Source organism: Mya arenaria, chromosome 4 (assembly GCF_026914265.1).
Source record: "Mya arenaria isolate MELC-2E11 chromosome 4, ASM2691426v1".
Classification (NCBI taxonomy): domain Eukaryota; kingdom Metazoa; phylum Mollusca; class Bivalvia; order Myida; family Myidae; genus Mya; species Mya arenaria.
In genome coordinates this window covers 637,986-661,661 of record NC_069125.1, presented here as the reverse complement: position 1 = coordinate 661,661, position 23,676 = coordinate 637,986, and the positions used below count along the sequence as shown (strand labels likewise).

The 23,676-nt window shown below is 36.3% G+C and overlaps 1 protein-coding gene across 2 annotated transcripts in view; it reads right to left on the bottom strand.

Annotated features, from left to right (window-relative positions):
• LOC128229639 (uncharacterized) overlaps positions 1 to 20,739 on the bottom strand; it is a 58,577-nt gene extending 37,838 nt beyond the window's left edge. The window contains exon 1 of one of the 2 annotated variants that reach the window (XM_052941408.1): positions 19,989 to 20,739. In XM_052941408.1, coding sequence (XP_052797368.1) covers positions 19,989 to 20,036 — 48 coding nt within the window. In that variant the 5' untranslated portion in view covers positions 20,037 to 20,739. The remainder of the gene's footprint in view (positions 1 to 19,988) is intronic. The other variant, XM_052941409.1, reaches the window with a different exon arrangement.
• Positions 20,740 to 23,676: the final 2,937 nt, after the last annotated feature.

The following is a 23,676-nucleotide window of genomic DNA, read 5'->3' as shown; positions in this document are numbered from 1 at the left end:
AGTATGGTAGAATGTTGTCCGATTTCGACTTCGACTTTTGTATTGTTGCGATACTTTATTTATTTCCCTTCGAATAGGTATGATTTTTTATGTTTTGCAAAATGCAGTTGACTGGCTTTAAGTGTCAAGACCAAAAGGGGCCCGGTAAGGATGCACCTTAATGAAACAAAAGGGCGGTAAATAAATCTGATGGTTCCTTCCAAAAAGCATAATTTCAAACCAAAACTAACCAGGCATATCTCAAACCTCCTTTTAATATATACCGCTTTTATAAATTATAAAATACATGCATATATTTCGATTTTGAGGGAGAGGGAGCACGCATGTTGAAAGTTGCGCCCTCTGGCGCCGAATCATGGAATGATTACCTGCATTTGTTGAAATAACCCTAAGTGTATTAGTATTTGATCCGCTAGATATGGATGTTAAACGGCCGGAAAATTACCATGGTGATACCCGGCTAAAACGTTAGTACTGTTTTATGCGTTCTATGTTAATCTACCAGTCAGCGCCCGAATAGCCAGCCATATGCCCATATACTGCTAAATGGGTCCAAAGTGTAAATTTATGGGCTCAAATCAATGTATTAATTAAGTCGCCACCCATGAGCTCTTAATCTATGATTGTGTGCTTGCAGAATTATTTTCATGATCGAAACGGATGTGCAATGGTTTTAGCGTTTGAGTATAATTACTTAAATGAAGCCCATAGCGCCGGTTTATGGACTTTCTATTAATCTACCTGTCAGCATCCGTGAGCTCTTTAGAATAGACATTTCGCGCCCACACTTGTTAATGATGGTTTGATATCCGGGTATCGAACCGTCCACGGCCGTTTGGAATAACAATACAGATGTTGCTGATTAAACTTGATATTTTTTGATTATCTGTCAAAGTCTCAAGTTGAACTAAATTTAATGCTCGTCGCTTGTTTTCAATTGATTGTTCAATAGACTATTTTGTCATAAGCACTAGCGGATCCAGGGTGTGGGGCTGGGGCGCACCCGGCACGCGCGCCCTTAAATCGCCAAAGTTTTCTTTTAGTTTTAAAATTAGAGAAAAAAGGAATAAAATACGCCCAAAGTGCACCATTTCGGACTTATAATTTTTGCATGGGGGGAGGGAGGAGGGGGTGTCCCCAAATACCCCTACCAACACTTTAAACCATATACATTTCTGGTTCATGTAGAGGAAGATTAAGGTTATACCCCTAAGATACGCCCCCTCTCAGGTCAATTCATGGACCGCCCATGTTAAGGCAGGATACACACTCTAAAACATCGTGATATTAAACCTACGCATAAACACGGTATTTGAAAACCCATTGTCACACACGTCATAAAACAGGTATACACATATATCACACAATATACTAAAGTAATTTCTAAAGCTCAACCACAACGCATGTTACAACATAATAGGAGAAACTGAATTAAAGTCGTTTATGTTTTTAGAAGTTTACAAGCGCACTTTCTCATATATTATGTCGATATCAATCTTTGAACATTATGTAAAAGAAAAAAAAACTATTCTAAAGCAAAAACTGTTAAGTTATATAACTCCGGTATACCTTTTTGCTTTTGAGAAACGGCTTAAAGCTACACTCTCACAGATTGAACGTTTTGACATTTTTTTATTTTTTTTACCTTGAAACGAGCAAATCTTTGCGTAAATATCTGCACACCAGTGATAAAAGACTGCTGACAAAAGATCAGACCGCAGATCTTCATGTTTCCATTCCAAATTTAATGTTTTATGGCTTAAACCGTTACTAACGGTTTAAGAAAAATGCATAAAACTGGTTAGCAGATATTTACGCAAAAGTTTTCTAAATCCAAGACAAAAAATTAAAAAGTTGGAAAAACGGTAAACCTGTGAGAGTGCAGCTTTAAGTATTTTCGTGAGAGTGGGGCGGGTCTGCAACATATACTAACACTATGGATATTCTTAAGACAGTCGTTGGAGTGTCGTACGAAATTCGGATATTTTACGACGGAAAATGCCCATGGTACGACTGTGTTACGGTAGACCTACGAATTGTGTACGATTTTAGGGACATTTGAGGCCCTCAGAATCGAAGTAATTTACTATAATAGTCCTTCGATAGTCCTATGATTGTCCTACGTAAAACCCACGGCAGTCCTGCAAATGATCCAAGACTTTAATCCTATCTTACTATTTGACATCAACAGCCTTGGACTAGTTTCCAACGACGATCGTTCAACACATAATGTTTTACGTGATGCTACTACGAAACGTATCAAATCCATCTCTTCAAAACCTACGTCACTCCCGGCTAAAATCATACGAACAAATCGTAGGTTGTATATGAAAGGGTCTTTGGTCATAGGCTTTATAAAAGCAAGCCTTTATTATCTTACCACCATAAACGAATTGTAATACTTCCATGCCTTTCATAACATTTCTCAGCGCCATTCTCCGTAAATCACGATATACGAATATATCAAAGATAAACTTAGCAACACTCCCAGATCTATATCGGTTGTGAAAAAGGTTTGATCAATGAGGTTAACTTTTATATAAACTATATACATTTTATAAAGGTGCTTGCAGAAACGTGTATTGTAGTTGCACTAAAAGCTGCACTCTCACAGATTTACTGTTTTGACAGTTTTTATTTTTTTTGTCTTGGAATGAGCCATTTTTTTGCGTAAATCTCTGGAAACTAATGATATAAGATTGCTTACAAAAGATCAGATTGCAGTTTTCATATTTATGTTCAAAAATAATGTACTATAGCTAAAAGCGTTACAAACATAAAATGAGTATTTTTGGCATAAAAAATCAGTAAATATAGAAACCTGCGATCTGGTCTTTTGTCAGCAGTCTTATATCACGGGTTTCCAGACATTAATGCAAGAATGACTAATTTTAAGACAAAAACTAATAAAAGTCAAAACGATCAATCTGTGAGAGTGCAGCTTTAAAACCGGAGTTGGCCTTTAGTATGCATGCGTTACGTGTGGTCTTTGGATCCTTCAGACAGTCTTTGGACCAAGGAGACATACGCAATCAATGTCTACTTACAAATCACAACCGAAATAGAAATTTCGATTTATCAATGAAATACAATCGTTTGAAGTAATCTAAACCTGCGTTTATATGTCCAACAAATGCCCCTGGGGGAAATATACCGAAGTGGACAAATTCTACCCTGAGGTATTTTTTGGCCATGTTTGTAGTTCAAGTTTGTTCAACTTTCGTTTTTGTTTGTGAGATTTTTCGAACGTAGTTTTAACTTATTTATTTTACAACGATTGTAAAACAATATATTACAACATTATAATAACCACTCTTGTTGGCACGATGCTACGCGAGAGTGTGGTCTTGTGTTGTGGGGGAAACTGAAATACCCGAAGGAAACCCACTTGTAGGGCTTATTGACCACAATCCAAACTCACATGCGTCCAGACCGGGAATCAAACCCGGGTCGCCTATGTGCGCTTACCGGACAACCAAGTCGAATATGTACTGAATAGCCCTGACAAAATACCACTTTTGCCAATATTTTTTTGCGTTTGTTTGATATGACAAATACACCGCCCGTCGATATCAGCAGTTCACTGCACTTATTTGCACCAAAATGCAAATCTCGTCATATAAACGCGACATTAAACACTCCTTTATTCCTAAATAATATATGCGTGCCAGTTTAACTGTCATGCATAGCGCATGATTTTGTTTAAGACTGATTTAGTGTTTGACAAACAATCCTTACATGCACAAAGCAAATCTTCCGATATCATAATTCAAACAATGCTCTACAAAAGTGGATTTTGGGACCGGATGAAACCAACCATTACAAAGTGGACTTCATTCATGAAATATGTATTCATGTTATTTAAGGGAACAGCTCTTGCGCAAGTTCTTTATAGATTTATATCAGTAAATACGCCGATGAAAGATAAATGCACGCGAATGCATATTTATCAATCATTTTGAAAAAAAATGTGAACCTTTTTCTGTAATTTAATAGTTGTTATTTATAAGATAACAAAAGTCTTATCGGTTTTGCACTAATCCACAAATCAATCTTTTTTTCAGCGTTTTGGGAATGAGACCAGTGCCATTCTGATTTGGAAAAAACGGTTCACTCTTACCAAATTTGGAATTCAAATTTTGACAATTCTTTATATTAAAGATATGAATAAGATTGTGATAATGTTCGTTGTTTCATAACACATCAACTATTCCGTACAATAACAATTCGAGTGTCGAATCATTTATTTCAAAAATAATACATTGAGAACTTCATCATCACAAACGGGTAAAAACCTTGAGAATTGGACCGAATTTCGGCCCAAAATTGGTCGGAAAAACATATTCATTTCAAGTACAAATTTATTTTCCATGTATATGTTATATTGGCTTTAGCAAACGTTTAAACAATAAATATTCCTGTACCGAGGCATCAAAATACACAATCGTTACCACTCGGCCATCTTCGGCATCTCCCGGCTCTGGAGATATACTTTTTCTTTCGATAGTAGAATAGAGCGTTTTGATTGTAAAATGCGACGTCTGCGGAATGAGACAATGATAGACAGCATAATCCAGAAACGTTCATTGTTATGGAAACTGCAGGAAAAGACCTGTCAGCTGAAAGCATGTAGCTTGAAATTTAACTAATACTTCACGGACCAAGGCTAAACCAACGTCAAATAAGGCACACATAATACCAAAAGACAACAGACATTACAAAGCTATGACATTATACATAAAACTGTACGCACTAGCGGATTCAGGGGGTGGGGGAGTAACCCCACCCCATTGCCAACATCTTAAACAAACCATATAAATTTCTGTACAGCGGGAGGGCCGCATGTCAAAAGGTTGACCCTTAAGTAACGCCCCCTCGAACGTCACTACCCGCCCCTGGTACGTGTCTAGTCCATATATTCACTTTTGGAAATATTGCAACTTCATGACCGATAACATCAGTTTACATGTGTTACTGTTCTTTTACGAGATAGATAATATGTCCAATACATTTTGGATAAAACCTACAACCATTATGATCATGAAACATTTATGTAGATATTGACTTAGTCTATGACTTGTCCAAACTAATGTAGCGGATTATTTGTTTGCATGGGCGGCTCCAGGATTTGATGTAAGGGGGCATAACTTAGGCGTAACCTTTTGACTTGCATCCCCCGCTGTGTTGGGGATACCCCAAAGAAGATTGTAAAAAATTCTAGTCTAAAATGGCGCATTTTGAGCGTATGTCTTTACTCCTTTTCACTTATATTGAAATAAAAAGTAAACTTGGGCGATTTTAGGGGGGCCGCTAGGTTTGCTTCCAGTACTGAAAACTATGACTGTTGTTTTGTCAATTATCCTATTACATTTGCTGTGCTTAAAATGCTGCGTAGAATATAATATTCAACACTTAGGATTAATTATATATGACATTTGTATGTTATTGAGATTAATGTTTATGCTGTGCTACTTGTTGTACGTTTGTTACTAGTAACAGTGTAATATGCTTGTTATTATTTTTCTTCATATCTGGGTACATTTGATACTAATGTTCATATGTGGCCATACTGTTATATGTTTGTTAATACAGTATTCTTTTGACAAATGGAGGAATAATAATGTCCAAACTTGCTATCAAATAACGTCAACTAAAGATGCACTCTTACTTCCAAATAAGATTAACCACACTTAATATAAATGTTTTAATATACCAAAAGGAATGAATAAAATGAATAAATGTCGAAAACAGTGATCCTTATGAAGGATACCTGATGAGACGATTTTAGATCACAGTAAATCTTTTAGAACCCACCAATCATTTAATAGTTTTGCGTTTTCAGCCATTAAATACACGGTTAAAATATTGTTATCAGTAATTATTATTTTCCATAAATGCATTATTTAGTAGGTAGAGTAAGGTTTATCACTCAAATCTATGTTTGCTATACATGTGCATGTATTGATTTTGAGTGTCACTTTAAACGGCTAGGTTTTTTTCCTGTTTATAGAACGCCCGTTTTTAATAAAATATTTATCAGTGTATAGGATATCAAGTTCTAACCACAGCTAATGTTCTTTATGACATTGTGGGAACATGCATGCAACTGCATATTGCTATTCAGATATCCCACATAGATATTTACTTGGAAATTGCTTGATTTAATATATCTTAAATATGTATTTACGAGCAAGGGGCTCAGTAGATTATGCGTGGAGACAGTGTGATCATTATTGAAGAAACAAATCTCCCACAAAGGACATGGCATTCGGTACACCACGGTCAATTTCCATCGAAAACAACCTCTGATGTATATGGACGGTTTACAATGTCAGAAATCTTTACATTTAAGTACGTTGCATGAAGATCGCGTAGTAATTTCAATTTAGCAGTTAAACTTGATGTCTTTACTTTAGGGAATCTTAATTATTTATGCCTTCATGGCAAATAATTTAAACTAAGTTATACAAAATACTCGTTAAAACGCTACAACTAATTAATAATATCATTTAAAATTTTACGATCTACTTCTACTGATGTACCGGCAAACATCCGAGGTTGTTTTCGATGGAAATTGGCCGACGTGTTTCAAATGATAACGAGGATAATTCATACAGAGTATACATCAGTCACACATCCTGGGCTTCTATAGCAGCAAACAAAAGTTTATAAAGTGATAAATTATAATATTATCATGAAATTGAGTCATTAATTACACTGCTAATAAAAGCTCACGAATATATTAAATACATATTTTAACACCTATGATTCATAACCTAACTTAACCGTTCTACACTTAACAACATTACGTATTACTACAGTGTTCTCTCGAGCGATCAAACTTCACCTTTTACAACCGAGTACACGTAAAAACAACAGAGCTACATTGTGGCAGGCCTCATATCTGACACGACATGTCATGTTCCCTATTTCCTTGTTCTGTTGTCACTCAAAACATGGATTCACCACACACTATTTTACTGGTTGCTTTACAATTGTGAACCTTTTTTGACCTGTTGGGGCTGGAAAGATATACACATTTACTCAGGAGCAGGGGGTAGCTGGTGGACCAAAATTATGAGAATACTTGTACGTTTTAAGGTTTCGGACATTATTCTACATAAAAAAATCAATCTGATAAATGATTGTATGTGGTATGAGTGACAGTCGCCGCCCCTCAGCCCCACTCCCTGCTTAACTGCCAACTGGCTACGCCATAGCTTGTTTCCTGACTAGTACAATGATGTGTGTGCCTTAATCATTTCAACTTAGCCCTAGGCTTAACCTGCAGATACGCCACTGTCTATATCGATCCTTGTGTTTGGCGTACTAACTGTCTACGTATGGTTTTAGTGTAGAAGGACGGGGAATGGGAACGATGAAACTTTTAAAATTTGCCTCACTTTTTACACTGCAGATACGAAACTGCCGATATCACGCATAACAGTACGATCTTGATGCATGACGTACTCTATGTAGTGGTGTAGGGGTAGGAGAAAAGGGGGTTGGAACGGTGAAACATTTCAATTTTACCCCCCTGTTTCCATTGCAGATACGCCACTGCCGATATTACGCATATCAGTACGATTCTTATGTTCTACATGATGGTTCAAGGGTAGAAGGAAAGGGGGTTGGGACGGTGAAACATTTCAAATCACCCCAACTTTTTACCCTGCAGATACGCATCTACCGATATCACGCCTATCAGTACGATCCTGATGTATGGACCTTACATTATGATAAAGAACGCAAGCTTGTTCCCATCACCCGCTCGCTATTACCAGCTAACTGAGTTGTTATGAAAGCCGGACAATTTCCATGTTAGATGCAGATACATGTCATTATCTCACGGTAACTCTGAGCCGTCAAACAAATGTTTTATGCGATTGAAACAAACCGGGAGCTTTGATGCAAAAATACAACATGCTATTACATGAGTTTGATATGCATGACCTTTATTTTGTTTTCAATTGTTTGGGAGTTTTGAACAGAGGGCATTAAAGAAAGTAAAAGTTGCATTTGCCATTTACTTAACAAATAAAATTTATTATAAAGATATACAAAACATTCAAAACTAAAGAACGCCCACGAACGTATGTTTCAACTAAGGATTGATCGAAATTGTTCGTGTCTTCGTGTTAAATAGCACAAGCACGCGAGGAAATTAGATGAAGCATGTTAGTTTTAAATCATTATTCATCACGATTTTTACACGAGTCAGGATAAGTATAGAAATTCAACAAAACTATCAAATGATCATAGAATGATTGGTATTATACTGCTCATGGCTATTGTTCAAAAATGATCTTAATTGGGTCTAAGAACGATGTAGCTAATCGGATAATTAGATGAAGCATGCTAGTTGTAAATAGTTATTCATCACGAATTTCACGAGTCAGTATGAGTACAGGAATTCAACCATACTATCAACTGATCATACAATGATTGGTATTAACCTGCTCAGGGCTAGTATTCAATATTGGTCTTAATTGGGTCTAAGAACAATGTAGTTAATCGGTTTACTTGTTATAAACGACTGACCAATAGAATGAATGAATTCAATGATGTACGACAATAGGGCTAGTATTCAATATTGGTCTTAATTGGGTCTAAGAACAATGTAGCTAATCGGATAACTTGTTATAAATATCTGACCAATATAATAAATGAATTCAACGATGTATACGACAATACTATTAACTTAAGTTGAATACTGAATACCACCCCTGAACTATTCACCTATTCAACTATTCGCTACGCCAACAACATGACATACTCTCCGAACTCTTTATACAACAATAACTTCGACTTAAGGTCTTTGGTTAACCTTTGAACTATGATTTCAAGGTCCACTGAGCATGTCTGTCTACTTGATACGCGGGCCCCCTATCTGGTTTGATAGATCACTGATATGGTCCGCCTAAAACATGTACACCTTGGACTGGAACAGTTTCACGCGCTGTGTATTACATGGGAATGTTGAACTTCTGGGAAGTACTTTTTCAGGCAATGGAAGTATTGTATTACCACTTTCTATCTTTTTCATTGAAATCATTTGAGACGAAATGAGTTGGTCAAACTTAATCCCATCTTTTTCCGAGACGTGGATGAGAAATCCCCTTATATTAAATGAGAGATTTAGAAGCCAATTCTTTGTAGCACATCAACAAACTACAACAACAGACCGCCTGTGTATAACAAAGTTTGCTTCTCAGAATCTGAGGATTTAGCGAGTACAGAGGTTCAGCGGGAGGCACTGTCAATGTCAGTGATAAAGCTTGTTAATTAAAGTTTATAATTCACTTAATTATAATAAATTAAGACGAGCATGGCTTTGTTTCGTACATACCAATTAGTTTATCTGACTCTTTAAAACGGATTTGTCCCATAATGTTTTGAGTATAAACATATGTGTTGGACGATGATGTAAATTTTGCTGTTGCTGCTGCTGCTGACGATGATAATGATAATGATGATGATGGTGATGATGATGGCGATGATGATGGTGATGATGATGGTAGTGGTGGAAGTGGTAGTGGTGGTGGGGATGATGATGATGATGATGATGATGATGATGATGATGATGATGGTGATGATGGTGGTAGTGGTGGAAGTGGTAGTGGTGGTGGGGATGATGATAATGATGATGATGATGATGATGATGGTGATGATGATGACGATGATAATGATAATGATGATGATGGTGATGATGATGGCGATGATGATGGTGATGATGATGGTAGTGGTGGAAGTGGTAGTGGTGGTGGGGATGATGATGATGATGATGATGATGATGATGATGATGATGATGATGATGATGATGATGATGATGATGATGATGATGATGATGATGATGATGATGATGATGATGATGATGATGATGATGATGATGATGATGATGATGATGATGATGACGATGTATAATGAATGAACCGAAAAAAATTGCTGCAGGATATGGTAATGAGGTATGGAAACTAACTGATCACCTCTGACAGGAAGAGTTCACTTCTAGAAGGTCACCTTGACCAAAGTCATTAATGTTTCATTTTAGGAAATACACGCTTCAGCATATTTTGACATCTTTCATTACAAAACTGCTATAATTTACGACCAGTCCGTCACATTGCCATCTTCGTTCTAATGTAATCAATTAGCGCGACTCATCTGCCACTTACGGCAGTTTATGACGATGTATACTTCCGTCTAGATTGGCCACCAAATATAATTATAGCTTTGACGTAAATTAATTGACGGTAACGGCACTACAATGTTAGTGGTAATTGACTTATTGGGTAAGAATGGCCTAGTTGTACAGGCGTCTGTATATCACCTAACTGGCCGTGTGTTTGAGCCCCATCAGGGTAAAAGTGGTCAAGTTGTATAGGTGTCCGCCTTTCACCTAATTGGCCGTGTGTTTGAGCCCCGTCAGGGTGAGAGTGGTAATTTAAAAGTGGTATAGGTGTCCGCCTCACACTTAACTGACCGTGGGTTCGAGCCCCACCAGGGTAAGAGTGGTTTTGTGGTAAAGGTGTCCGCCTCCAGCCTAAGAAGTCGTAAGTTTGAGCACCCATAGGGTAAGAGTGGGCAACAGGTACAGGTGACCACCTCTCACCTTATTTGCCGTGAGTTTGAGCCCCACTAGGGTGAGAGTGGTCTAGGGGTATATGTGTTCTACCCTCACCTAAAGGGTCGTGGGCACGACCCCCACAAGAGGAACAATAATGAACAGTACTGGTTTCTGCCTTAGAAACGTACTCGACCTTGATTCATACCAGCTTACAACCGTTTTCACACACTTGCTTAGCATAAGTACCATTTGACTTGATATGAAAGGAATAAAAACGAATGTAGTACATTATATAACCGTGATTATTTCACATTTAATTTCAATGTTTCTGAAATTCAAATAAGCTATTTATCATTTGATAAGTATATCTTCAAGTGGTTAAGTATTATGTATATATTAATAATACGAGTTCATGCGAAAAACATGTTATTTCCCTTATCAATATGTGTTTTATTGGCTTGTTTTAATTGCATTATGAAATGTCATTAAAGTAGTTTAGGATGCATATACTTATATAATACCTGTTGAATAAAACATTAAAATGATTTAAAGTTAATCCTTCATCACGCGAAAATCTTAAAATGTACTCAGAATTAACCCCCACTCCCTTCCCCAACCCGCCCAAAACCTCAATACAAAATGCAGAACAAAATTCCCCATTACAAAATAGCCACAGCAGTGTTTGCAACGATGTACACGCACCCTCACCCCCTAAAACTTTAATTCAAATATCATTAAGTTAGTTTTTATATATGTTATTTAATTAAAATGAACTTAACAAAATGGTACAAAGCATTTCATTGAATTCTATATCTGGTAAATATTCTCCGAAATGGCAAGAAAAGTTAGACATAAACCCGGTTGTGGGAGGGGGAGATCTTGCCTCCCCTTTGCAAAAAGTGGGTAGGTGGATATCGTCCGGGGGTGGGGGAAGGGGTGTCCGAATGGGGTGGGGTATCCTAGGAATTTTGTCCGGCCTCCCCTCAATATCATAAGGTACAACGTCCTAGACGTTGGAAGTGCACGCGAAATATGAAACCAAATAGATATAACATGTCCTCTTTACCTGGTTGCCAAGCTATTTACCGTCTAGACAACATTAATTTGCAACAGTAGGCAATTTATACATCAGGTAGTAGAGTAGAATACGTTTTAAAGAATAATTAAATACATAAATCAGATACTTCAAATGTTACCATGTTGGAAACTTAATTTAATTGACAATAACGCGGACAATTGAATGTTTATTGATATTTACGCCAGCCAAAACTAACTGACCAGTCGTACAGGTTATATCAATATTATAATTTTAACGACCGTGACTTATACAAAAGAAAAACTTGTATTTTTCAACTAGTCTGCATGCTCTTGTGAAATGATTTATGCAAATATCATAATATTTAAAAGTTATGCCATTTGTTATTTTGAAATGTCACTTGTGTGTTGATATTAAGTATTTTCTTTTCTTAAGTCTCGTGTTCATTTATAATCTTTAAATACCTTACATGGCCTTGAGGCGATGGCGTCCTTGTGGTGACAAAATGCGCATTTAATGCGCAATGTTCGTCGGCAAATTTCTTCGTTGCCATACAAATCTATTACTCATAGTCTTAGTTGCATTTTGGCCCAAATGAAAATACTTGAGTGCGTTATTTTTGTCATTCAAATCAGGGGCGTAGCTATACCAGGGGTGGTATTCAATATTCAATCAAGTTAATCTTATGGTCATACATCATTGCGATCATTCACTCTATTGGTCAGTTATTATTTACAAGTAATCCGATTAGCTACATCATTCTTCGATCCAATTAAAACCAATATTGCATACTAGCCCAAACCGGTTGGCTAGCGGGGTTATCGGGGGAGATGGGGGGGGGGGGGGCGTTGCATTCCCCATGTCTTAATTCAGGAAGTTTCGCTTTTTGCACTTTATTTTGGAATTAAAAAATAAATAATTACACGCCTAAAAGTTTGGATGTATGTATTAACTATATGTATGTATTTCAAAAATGACATTTTGAAAAATGTGAAAGCCCGTGCCTAAAGTGTCTATCTGGAGCTACGCCAGTGTAAACCGTCCAAAATATGTTCCTATAAAACACTTATATTGTCACAGGCTCTTTCAACAAGCCGTATTAGGGATCGGTAAATACTATAAATTCTACCCGAATTGAGACATTGTTTTCATAGGCATTATCCTTCTAATCCGACCAAATATGTGACAAAGGTCAGTCATGAAAGCGTTTAACGTAATAGCCAAAATATACATTTCAAGTCTGTAATCCTTAGATAATAACTCGGTCTTTATGTCAGAAAAGGTCGACTTAAGTTCCAAAAGGGTGAGCGTTTTGGTAAATACGATGTAGGGCACAACTAAGTTACTTAGTAAATTGATCGTATTTACCATAACACAATCAGTACTTGTAGTTAAAAGATCGGTTACTTAAATCAAAATGGCTATTCTTTGCTCATAAATTAGAATTACATAACAAATGTGACAGTAAAGCTATGCAAAACTATCCTTAGCTCCCAAAAACAAAAGCTTGAGTCACCCATACCGCAATACCCTAGACACCACAATACCCGTGCCATCCCGTACCCGGCGACCAAAGACCCCGTGCCTGGGTAACTCGACCACCCAGTTGCCTCACGCTACCCACACACAGACTTCACAGGCTCGCTTTAATCCCATTGATAACTCTAACGTCTCACATGCCTCAGGTGACAGTGGTTTATTTTTGTTGTTCAAGGAATTACCATTGCAGAAATAACCTCGAGTTTGGCTTCATGATTTTGAGTCACTCGACTCTTGAGATATCATTTCCCGGTCTAATATTTTATATTGACAATGCAGACGATTTATTAAACTTATCACGAGATATTGTGCACAATCAATATGAAAGTACGAATTTTCGACCTTAAATGTGCGTCTTATATAGCTCATATATCTCGTAAATCATAATTATGTGTCACTCTGACATGAGTAATGAAACATTAAAAATACATGCATTATAATATTCTGAGTGTTTAAATTGCATTGTATGGAAGCGTATATTGTATACACAAATAATTTTATCATGTATTCGTGTCAACGTTATTGATACGTCGATTTAATGAATTATAACACAACACTTTGTCAAATTTATGACGATCTATTCATTGTTTTATTAACTGAGTAATTAGACACACAGTTCGTCCATAAATCCGATTAAGCACATTATGTTGACGTCACAATAATGAAGTGGAGTAACATTTTAAACTAGGTCGTCGATAAAACATAAGCCGTCATTTCCTCGTTGGCTCGAACTGGATCAAAGAGACCGATTTCATTATACTGAATGTAAGCATTCCCGCTTGGCTCGAACTCTCCGAGGCTCGATATAGTTTTGCCGGTCCCTTGAGTTCGAGCCAACGGGGTTTCGATTGTACTTATTTGTTATGTTATAACTCGTCAAGACGCAATAATCAAGACGACTAATCTATACGATCACATCCCCAGTATATCCACAACCCCTCGGCCACTTTCCATCTAAAACAACCTCGGATGTATTCGGATGGTTTACAATGTCGGAAATCTTTACATTTAACTACGATGCAAGTAGATCGCGTAGTAATTTCAACTTAGCAGGTAAACTTAATGACTTTTTCTGAAGAATCTTGATTATTTATGTAATAATACACTTAACTGGTAATCAATTTACACTATGTAATACAAACTACACGTTAAAACGCTACAACTAATTAATAATATTATTTAAAAGTTTACGATCTACTTCTACTGATGTACCTGCATACATCCGAGGTTGCTTTCGATGGAAATTGGCCGAGGAGTTCCGAATGAATAATAGTATAATCGATATTTGCTTCCATAGCGTTGCACGTAGGGTGTGGCATGATGTACATGACAACGATTGATTTGTTTTATCATTGCTTAATTGTTTGTATGTATTTTGTCGTTAACGTAATTCTTCAAATAAGAAATGCGGTTAAGCTCGTTTTTGTATAACTTTTGTTCAATATTGAATTAAAAAGAATAATTATTTCACTTTTAAAACGTGATTCATCAAACTTGTTTGTCTAAGCTTGAAGTTAATGGTTACATAACATGGTACTCAATCAAAACTTGTTTAAGTTGTGCTGAATATTATATCACCTTTTATTACAGTATATTGATTCCAACCCCCACTGAACACCGCTGCACAAGTGTTTTCACCACATTTTGATCATAAGCACCTTCTTTTTTATTTATGCTCATTTTAAAATTAGGTTATACACATTGTCATATTGTTGATTATACCATAATACTTACAAAGGGATATTACAGTCGAACCTCGTTGGATCGATATCCAAGGGACCGACGAAAATACCTCGAGCCTCGTGGAGTTCGAGCCAAGCGCGAATGTAATCATTCAGTATAAAGAAATCGGTCCTTAAGATCCCGTTCGAGCCAAGGAGGAAATCGAGCAATGCGAGTTCGAGCCATCGGGGCTCGACTGAAATTGGAATTATAATGAGCTTAAAAGCCAAACATCGAACGACCGAATTCTCCTGTCTGTCAAAAGCTTTTTGCAGATCTAGGAAAGACGTTGCACATGAAGTATTTTCCAGCGAACCGATAAGTGCAATGGCTGGAATCGAACCATAACACGTGTCTGGTGGTTGCAGTAGTTCGGATTCGCCCTGTCTGGGACCCTAATTGAAACCTTAATTTCTAATCTCTAAAACGAATGTCTTCAATTACCCCCAAGGTTACAGGTATTTTCATTCTCATTTTTTGAGGGCGCACATCCTTCACATGTGGAAGCACTATGCAAGGGTAAGAACACATTATGTCAAATCTTAAAGATGCACTCTTACTCCCATATTAAATGTACCACACATAATAGATTTTAGTTTACCAAAAAGGGATGAATAAATATCGAAAATAATGGTTCTAATGAATGATATACCGTGTTTCATTAGATAGAAAGGTGCAGGAAACACGGTATTTCTACCTTATGAGACGTTAGTAGATCACAGTAATTTGTTTAACACTCACCAATCATTTAATATTTGTGTGTTGTCAGCTTTTATATACACGGTTACAATCTTGTTATCAGTGTTTAATCTTTTCCACAAATGCAATATTTAGTTAGTAGTTAAAGGTTTATCACTTAAATTTATGTTTGTTATACATGTGTATGTATTGATTTTAAACACGAGTTTCACTTTAATGATTAAGAAGAATGGAGCAGACGACAATCTTAGTCATTATTTTTTAACACTACACAATATGATCTCGATCACATAATAACGTGTTTTCGACAAGAGGGTAACCAAATGAGACGTCATGTCTGTTAAGATGTAAAAATGCCATTACGCGTATAATGTCGTAGTCTGAAGGTATTTGTGTGCATTTTATGTTCAGAGCGTTTCTCGGTTTATTTGTGTTGGGGGATGTCTGAAGTTCATTTTTAGCGAGGATGCACAACTGGCATCCAGCAGGTTACAATGTTTACCAAGACAACATCCAAAATGGCCGCACTTATTCACATTTCAACCTTAAAGTGACATTGACCTTTAATGACCTTCATTGGAAATTTGATAGAAAGCCTGACATCTGTACATAACTTACTACAAACATTACAGTCAATAATGTTTGTGTTAAATAGCTTTAATAAGTATAGTAAGACTAGTCATGGGCTAAGAAAGCGGCGGCCATTTTTGATGTTGTCTTGGTTTGCAGGATGCCAGCCGTACTCCCTCGCTAAAAATGAATTTCAGACATCTCCTAGCACAAATAAACCGAGAAACGCTCTGAACATAAAATGCACTCAAATGCCTCAATGTACTAGTCTAATAGTACTTATTGAGGGTTGTCAGAGGTAGACGGTTAGTTTCCAAACCTCATTACCATATCCTGCAGCAATCTTTTCGGTTCATTCAATATTCATCTTGTCTTAATGTATGTTTAGGTATGTATCATCATCATCGTCGTCATCGTCATCATCGTCATCGTCATCGTCATCGTCGTCGTCGTCATCGTCATCGTCATCGTCATCATCATTATCATCATCATCATCATCATCATCATCATCATCATCATCATCATCATCATCATCATCATCATCATCATCATCATCATCATCACCCTCGTCATCGTCATCGTCATCGTCATCATCGTCATCGTCATCGTCATCGTCAAATGTATCTCGCCTACAGTCTACCCATCCCACTGCCATTTTAATCTAGGATCTCCTGGTACATATCCTTTTTAAAACTATACAAAAGGCAAATTCCAACAGCTATCCATCATCCGTAGTGAGAAATATTACAAAATTGTAACTTGAGCATGCTTTTAATCCTTTACTTTTGTAAATCAAGTTCTAAATGATTACTTTAAGTTATGTATTGTAAAGGATGCATACTAATGGCATGGTTTCAATTTCGTTAATTACATATATTATCTCATAGCTCTGTGACACCAGAGATTGGATTAGTTTTGACTTTCCCATTCAGGTTAAGTTCAATGCAATTAATAATGCAGGAGACATATGCTAGCTGTTTTAAACCAGGAATATGTTAATAGTCAACTATTTTAGTTCGATACTATTATCTTTTGTTTTAGTTAGACATCTAAACGCTGATATATATCTTACACTCCAGTCAGTTTCCTTGGTAGAAAACAGTTTTGGTGTTCGTTTTGAGAGGCCACGATTAATTAACCACTGTTGGGATCGAACCTACTTCCTCTTGGGTGAAAGGTGGACACCATAACGTTAGACAACTCTCGCCGTTATGATCGAACCCACTACCTTTATGATGAAGGGCGGAGAAATCTATTCCACTAAACCACTCTTCACTTGTTAGGGATTGTATCTACAACCGTTTGTGTGAGAGGCGTATACATATACCACTAGATCTCTCTCGCCCTGTTGAGATCGGATCCACTACCTCTTTGGTGAGAGGTGGAGAAATCTATTCCACTAAACCTCTTTCACCCTGGTGGGGTCGAGCCTCTTTGGTGAAAGGCGGCCAACTATAGCACCAGAACACTCTCGCCATGCTGGGATCGAACCCACAACCTCTTGGAATATTGGCGGATACAAATACAACAAGACCACTCTCACCATGTTAGGATCAAACAAATACTGCTTGGGTAAAGGACAAACACCTTTACTTCTAGACCACTCTGGAACCCACAGCCTCGTTTGTGTGAGGCGGAGATCTATACAATAAGACCATTTCCACAATGTTGGGATCACACCCACAACCGCTTGGGTGACATCTTTATAAAGCAGGGACACAGTTCCGTTTCTAAATCTCCCTTTTACAGTCTTTACAACGCTCAAACGATGATATTATCTAAATAGAACTTAAACTACGCCCCGTTAGGTTAGCTCATCTCACAAAACAATGCAGTGAAAACTGCTACGATGTGTACCATACTGTACTTAATGACTGTATATAAGATCTTTAACTACGCCCCGATCGATTGGCTCAACTTACAATACAATGAAGGGAAGAATAATATAGCTGTTTTAATGCTGTTATCAGTGATACTATAAAACAACACCCTTAAACTAAGACAAGTAAGATTACCTCAACTCACAGTTTAATAGAGTGTAGATTACTATAGTTGTTACGATGCTGGTCGCAGTGATACTATCGAATAACTTCAACTACGCCCAATTAAGTTAGCCCCGTCCATAACACAGTGAACAATGTTTCAATGATGTACTCAATAATAATATCAAAACAATTCAACTACGCCCCATTAGGTTAGTTTAGATAATAATACAGTGGACAATGTTTCAATGCTGCACTTAATGATAATATAAAACAACTATGCCCCATTAGGTTAGCTCAGTCTATAATACAGCGAGCAATACTTCAATGTTTTCAATGCTGTTCTCAATGATACTATCAAAGCACTTCAACTACGCCCCGTTAGGTTAGCTCAGTCCATAATACATTAAACAATGTTTTTCAATGATGCACTTAATGATACTATCAAAATATAAAAATCAGCTACGCCCCTTTAGGTTAACACAGTTCAAACTTCAGTGAAACATACTTCAGTATTGTTCTCGATGATACTATCAAAATGGACAACATAATTATCCATGCTAACAGACATCCAAAACGTTTCTATTCTTGTGGCAAAATGTATTACATAATGCAAATGATAATCGATTATCTGCCCAGTAATTATCGTTGCATATTCTTCGAAATCTGTTTTGCGTGATGGCAAAAAATCATCGATTACAAATTGACGTCTTCGTCTTTACAGTTTCTGTTATTATTCTGTTTATCGATATATACGTTCTGACTTAAGTGCATAATTGGCCGATTGTTCAAAACATGTTTTAAGTTAACAACGTTGTTAACATCATCGTTGTTAACTTTGAAATAGTAACTGCTCTGAAGGTCTAATGGATACACTTATGACCTGCTATATTTCTTACAAGATTTGAGACAACTGTTACATTAAATAATTCGCGTTTAAAAGTGAACAACGTTGTCGTTAATCAAGTTGTGAACTTTAAAAAAGTTCTGAATAAATGAGTTGTTTTATTTAAAGTACATTCAACAAGGGACTTATGTGTACATGGATGCTTTTCAAGACAACCCTTTGACTTTAAATTTTATTAAGACAATACCGAAATGCTAACTATGATCTTCTGAGTCTAATTTCGTTAGATTTATACTTGTATTTTGTTATTAAGGACACGACAACTAAAACTGCTTTGGTGAAAATATCTGATACCCGCCTCTGTATTAAAACAGAATAATTGAATCATTTGTGTTATCGGAAAAAAGGGTCGTATTTTCACAGCAAATACAATGACGGCAATTTGTTTTTGGTTAAATTCACTAGTTTTATGAATAAACCTCCTTTAGGCTATCTGATTTAGATTTTTATCCATGGTAACTTTCTGCCCATTATAAATACTTGCGGTCAACATTGAATACTAACCCGGAAAATCGACATTTAAGTTAGAATGACTCAATGATATTTGGTTTATTAAATGAAAATATATTTGCGAGTTTTGTTAACAGCACTTATATATATGCCTTTAAACTTAAACTCAGTTTAATTGTTCTTGTTACGTATATCATGTTCGATTTATAACAATTACAGTATACTAGTTAAACTATTATTTGCTATACAAATTTTCATAATGACGTAACCGAATCAGACGAATTCGATATCTTACCATATGCAATGTACATTTCGTATCATAAATTTGAATACATTTACATTAAATGTCTTATGACCTTACATGAGGTCGGCTCACAGTTTATCTATGATAAATGATAAAAATTGACAATTTTAAACTGCCATGATTCAGCATATAGCTGTTTTCACAAGCTCATAAATACTTTTAAATGCCTATAAATCTTAAAAGTCAAATTAAGTTAAGAAAAGGAAACTCACCAATTGAATGAACAGATATAATCCCGGGGAAATACACCAAAAATCCATTTTAAGCAGTTCTTGGCACCAAATTGCGAAAATGTCTTAAGAATATTTATTCCTTTCACGAGAAAACACAACAAAGTGAAATCAATATCTCAGGAACCCCCCTCTTTCCTTGCCAGATCTTCTCTTATGTAGTCTGATAACGTAACTTTGTCGTCTGCTTCGCAAACGGTGACCCAGCAATGTCACGCGAAATGCTCGCGTTTCCGGAGTCACAATGGTTCAAAATTTCAATGTCTCTTTTTCCATTTACAAAGACTCGTCACTTCATAAAATCCGCCTGTCCATCATACGACTGACTCTGAAGCAGACGATAGTGCAGACGAGAATTTATTTCTCTCTCCCATTCATAAAAAACTCACTGGTCGCCTTTCCCCGTGAATGGATTGAGTGAATTTCAGAAAATATCGTACGATACTCGTCCACCAGTACCTTTTGAGCTTGTCCCGGGAATATTCTTAGCTCTAAATTATCCGCTGGTGAAATTTTAATACTAATGACTGTAAACTACTCAATTAAGTACACTATCAAATCTGTATTACAGAACTTGACTGAAGACCTAGCGCAATACGCTTGGTAGTATATTCAATTGTAAAGTCGCTTTAAATGGTATCTGTGCAATGTTCATTTCCCTGGCAGACGACAAGTGTTAAATAAGGAAGTGTCTGGCATTGAAATCTAATTTATTTTGCATATAATGACAGTTATAGTGGTCAAACAACAGTGAAAGATTAAACGCTACAATGCTTGATTTTACACTCCCATGTGAAATGCATTTCACAAACTATATAGACAGAACATAAAGAACTTTGATAAAGCTTATCAAGTTCGTGTGCAGTCGATAGAACACGCGCCTTTCTAGGTTATAATACTTGGTTGAATTCCATTGTATGAATTATTGAGAAAATAGGATTTAAGTGCACCATTAATCGATACGTACAGGTTATTGTTACAATGTTTTGTTTATAATACAAAAAAATCTCTGCTCATTTAAAGAAGACAACTCGATTTAACCCACTTTAACTGGAAGGGACATAACTCAATGCCATTTGGTTTTCTGAAAACAAAACTTACTCCTCTTATAACAACCGCCTCATGAGTAACATTCATTTTGTGTTTTACATCGGTACACTCATTTATGGAAAAGTCGATAATTGTGGTACATCCTAGTCATTTTCTCCGCTTTAAAGCTTTACTATCAGAGATTAACAGTTCTGACGTGTTTTTTTGTCTCAGAATCTGCTGAATTTGGTATCAATGCCTTCAATTCAGTTCTAAGGCTTAAGATGAAGGGTTACGGAAGGATGATGCATCCTGTCTTTTTTCAGTAGCACCCTTCTGTCCGCATAGAGACTAGCATTGGCACCCTCATAGCATTAAATGTTCAAGACTGTCAAATATTACTTTTGTATTGTTCAAAACTTAAAAATAAGATTATAAATACATACGCACTTTACATATCTGGCTATTGAAACCTCATATTACTCTATTAAACACAACTTCCCACATTTTCTGCCAAATTCATAAAGTTTTTCATAACCCGTTTTAATGCGACCTTTATGCCATTCGCAGCCTGTCCATCTTCTGCAGCACCCTGTACTGTTTTAAATGCTGGCTAAGACTCAAGTCATAGAAGATTACCCACAATATAATAGATCTCAATTGTTAGAAACACGGCCGAGAATTTTAATTTTCTTAAAAGCGCGAGTAACGCTTTTTAGCCATAAAAAATAAATCAATTTTCGACCACTGATATAAAATAAACCGCGATCTAATCTTAAGTCAGCCGTTTTGTATCACCTAGTGTTTTCCAGACATTTACTTTTTTCAAAATATGACAGAAAAGGATAAATTTGCCGAAAAACGTTAGTAACGCTATTAAAAATTAAATTATTTTAGGCTTTGATTTACAAAATTCTGTTCAAACAAGTATTTGCCAATTTAAATGTTAAAACTCGTGTGGTCGAAACTGTAAATTGTTAACTTTTAGACTGCATTTAACCATTAATAACTTTTCACTTAACTTTCACCTATTGAAATTTAATCAGCTATTAATACATTATTGCAAATATTCCGTTTATGCCAAGGGAGGTCACTGCGTAGGAAATTGCTGAAACAATGCCAGCAGTAATTGCCCTGAAGTATCATGATTTTTTTTTGTCAACCTGAGTGCAATTAATTATTTAGGTAACTTTTGGAAAACTTGTGCAACTTTGTTGATTAAGAACATGAGTGAAGTGTAAATTGAATCCCTGTTATGACTTTAAAGAGACTCGCTCATGTTTTGGCATTTTGAAAAAGAAAACACTTGAAGTTAAAACTAATGTTCTGGTATTAATGGGGAGCGAACTTACACCGGTACTGACAACAAAACCACACGCCCACAAAGAATCATACACACACATGAGGATAATTAAACATTAAAGCCTGTTATTTAATCCGATTCTAACGCTATTCAAACCAATGGACTTCAAAGACAATATTTGAGCATATATCAACATTTGTTGAAGAGTCCCAGCCGTCAGGGTCTTTAACAATCCTAATGATTTGCTTCATTTCGTCTTACAAAAAAGTGCATTTTACAAAAAATATAAGCGAGTCCCTTTAATTAGCCGAACATGTGCGAATAATGACCGCTTAGCCAATGATAAGCAGAGATTGTTGACAACAGATAAAGGTGATATCTAGCTGTGAAGGACCAGATTGTAAAAGCTGACCCATAAACGGGACAACGTTTGGGAACTCCATATGTTTTATTTAGTAAGGCAAATATTTCAAACATACTTTAGGACCATCCACATTGTAAAAGTTGGTGGGAAAGGCAATAAATGAAAATGTTTCAAAAGCTCATGTTTTATTTATTTCTCCGGGACAATCTTATTCAGGAGAAAATATACATCCTTTTCGACATGAGGTCATAAGTAGTTGACCATGTTTTACGCTAGCAGATTTCATCAGACTTTGAATCAAAAAGTATTTACACTTTTTTTTTGGAAATGGCTTCATACGTAATCTTTAAAGGGAACTATTCAAACTTTTTGTGCATTGTCGAAGCCTTATTAGCGCACCCACCCTCCCCCTTTTTTTCGAAACAAGAAGAGCCACGATTATTTTGAAATTGTCAAATTCGTATAAATGTTGCTACGTTTTGCAGCGATTTTTTTTCTTATATTAGGTAAGCATGCTTAGCCTTTCCACGGACCTATAAAGCATGGTTTATGGTTTATAGGTCCATGACCTTTCGTAGTTATCAAATAGCTTATCGTTACATTGATTTCATGTTGATTTAGTATGAACGGTCATGACCAGTTTATGATAATAATACATTTTCCCTATCACATCTATCTGAACTGTTATTCGTATTACCGTCATGGTGCACTCGCCAATACTCGTATTCCAACCGTAAGGCAATCGTCAGCATTCATACAGAAGGATACGCGGGAATCGACGCTGAAATCGTGACAATTACAGCCAGGCTTTAGGGGGCTCGCTCATGTTTTGTAAATTGGACTTTTTATGACGGAATTAAGTGTGACAAATCATTAGTAGTCTTAAAACTAAGATACTGACGGATGAAATCCTTCAACAAATGTTGATATATGCTCAAATATTGTCTTTCAACTCAACGATTTTAAACAACGTT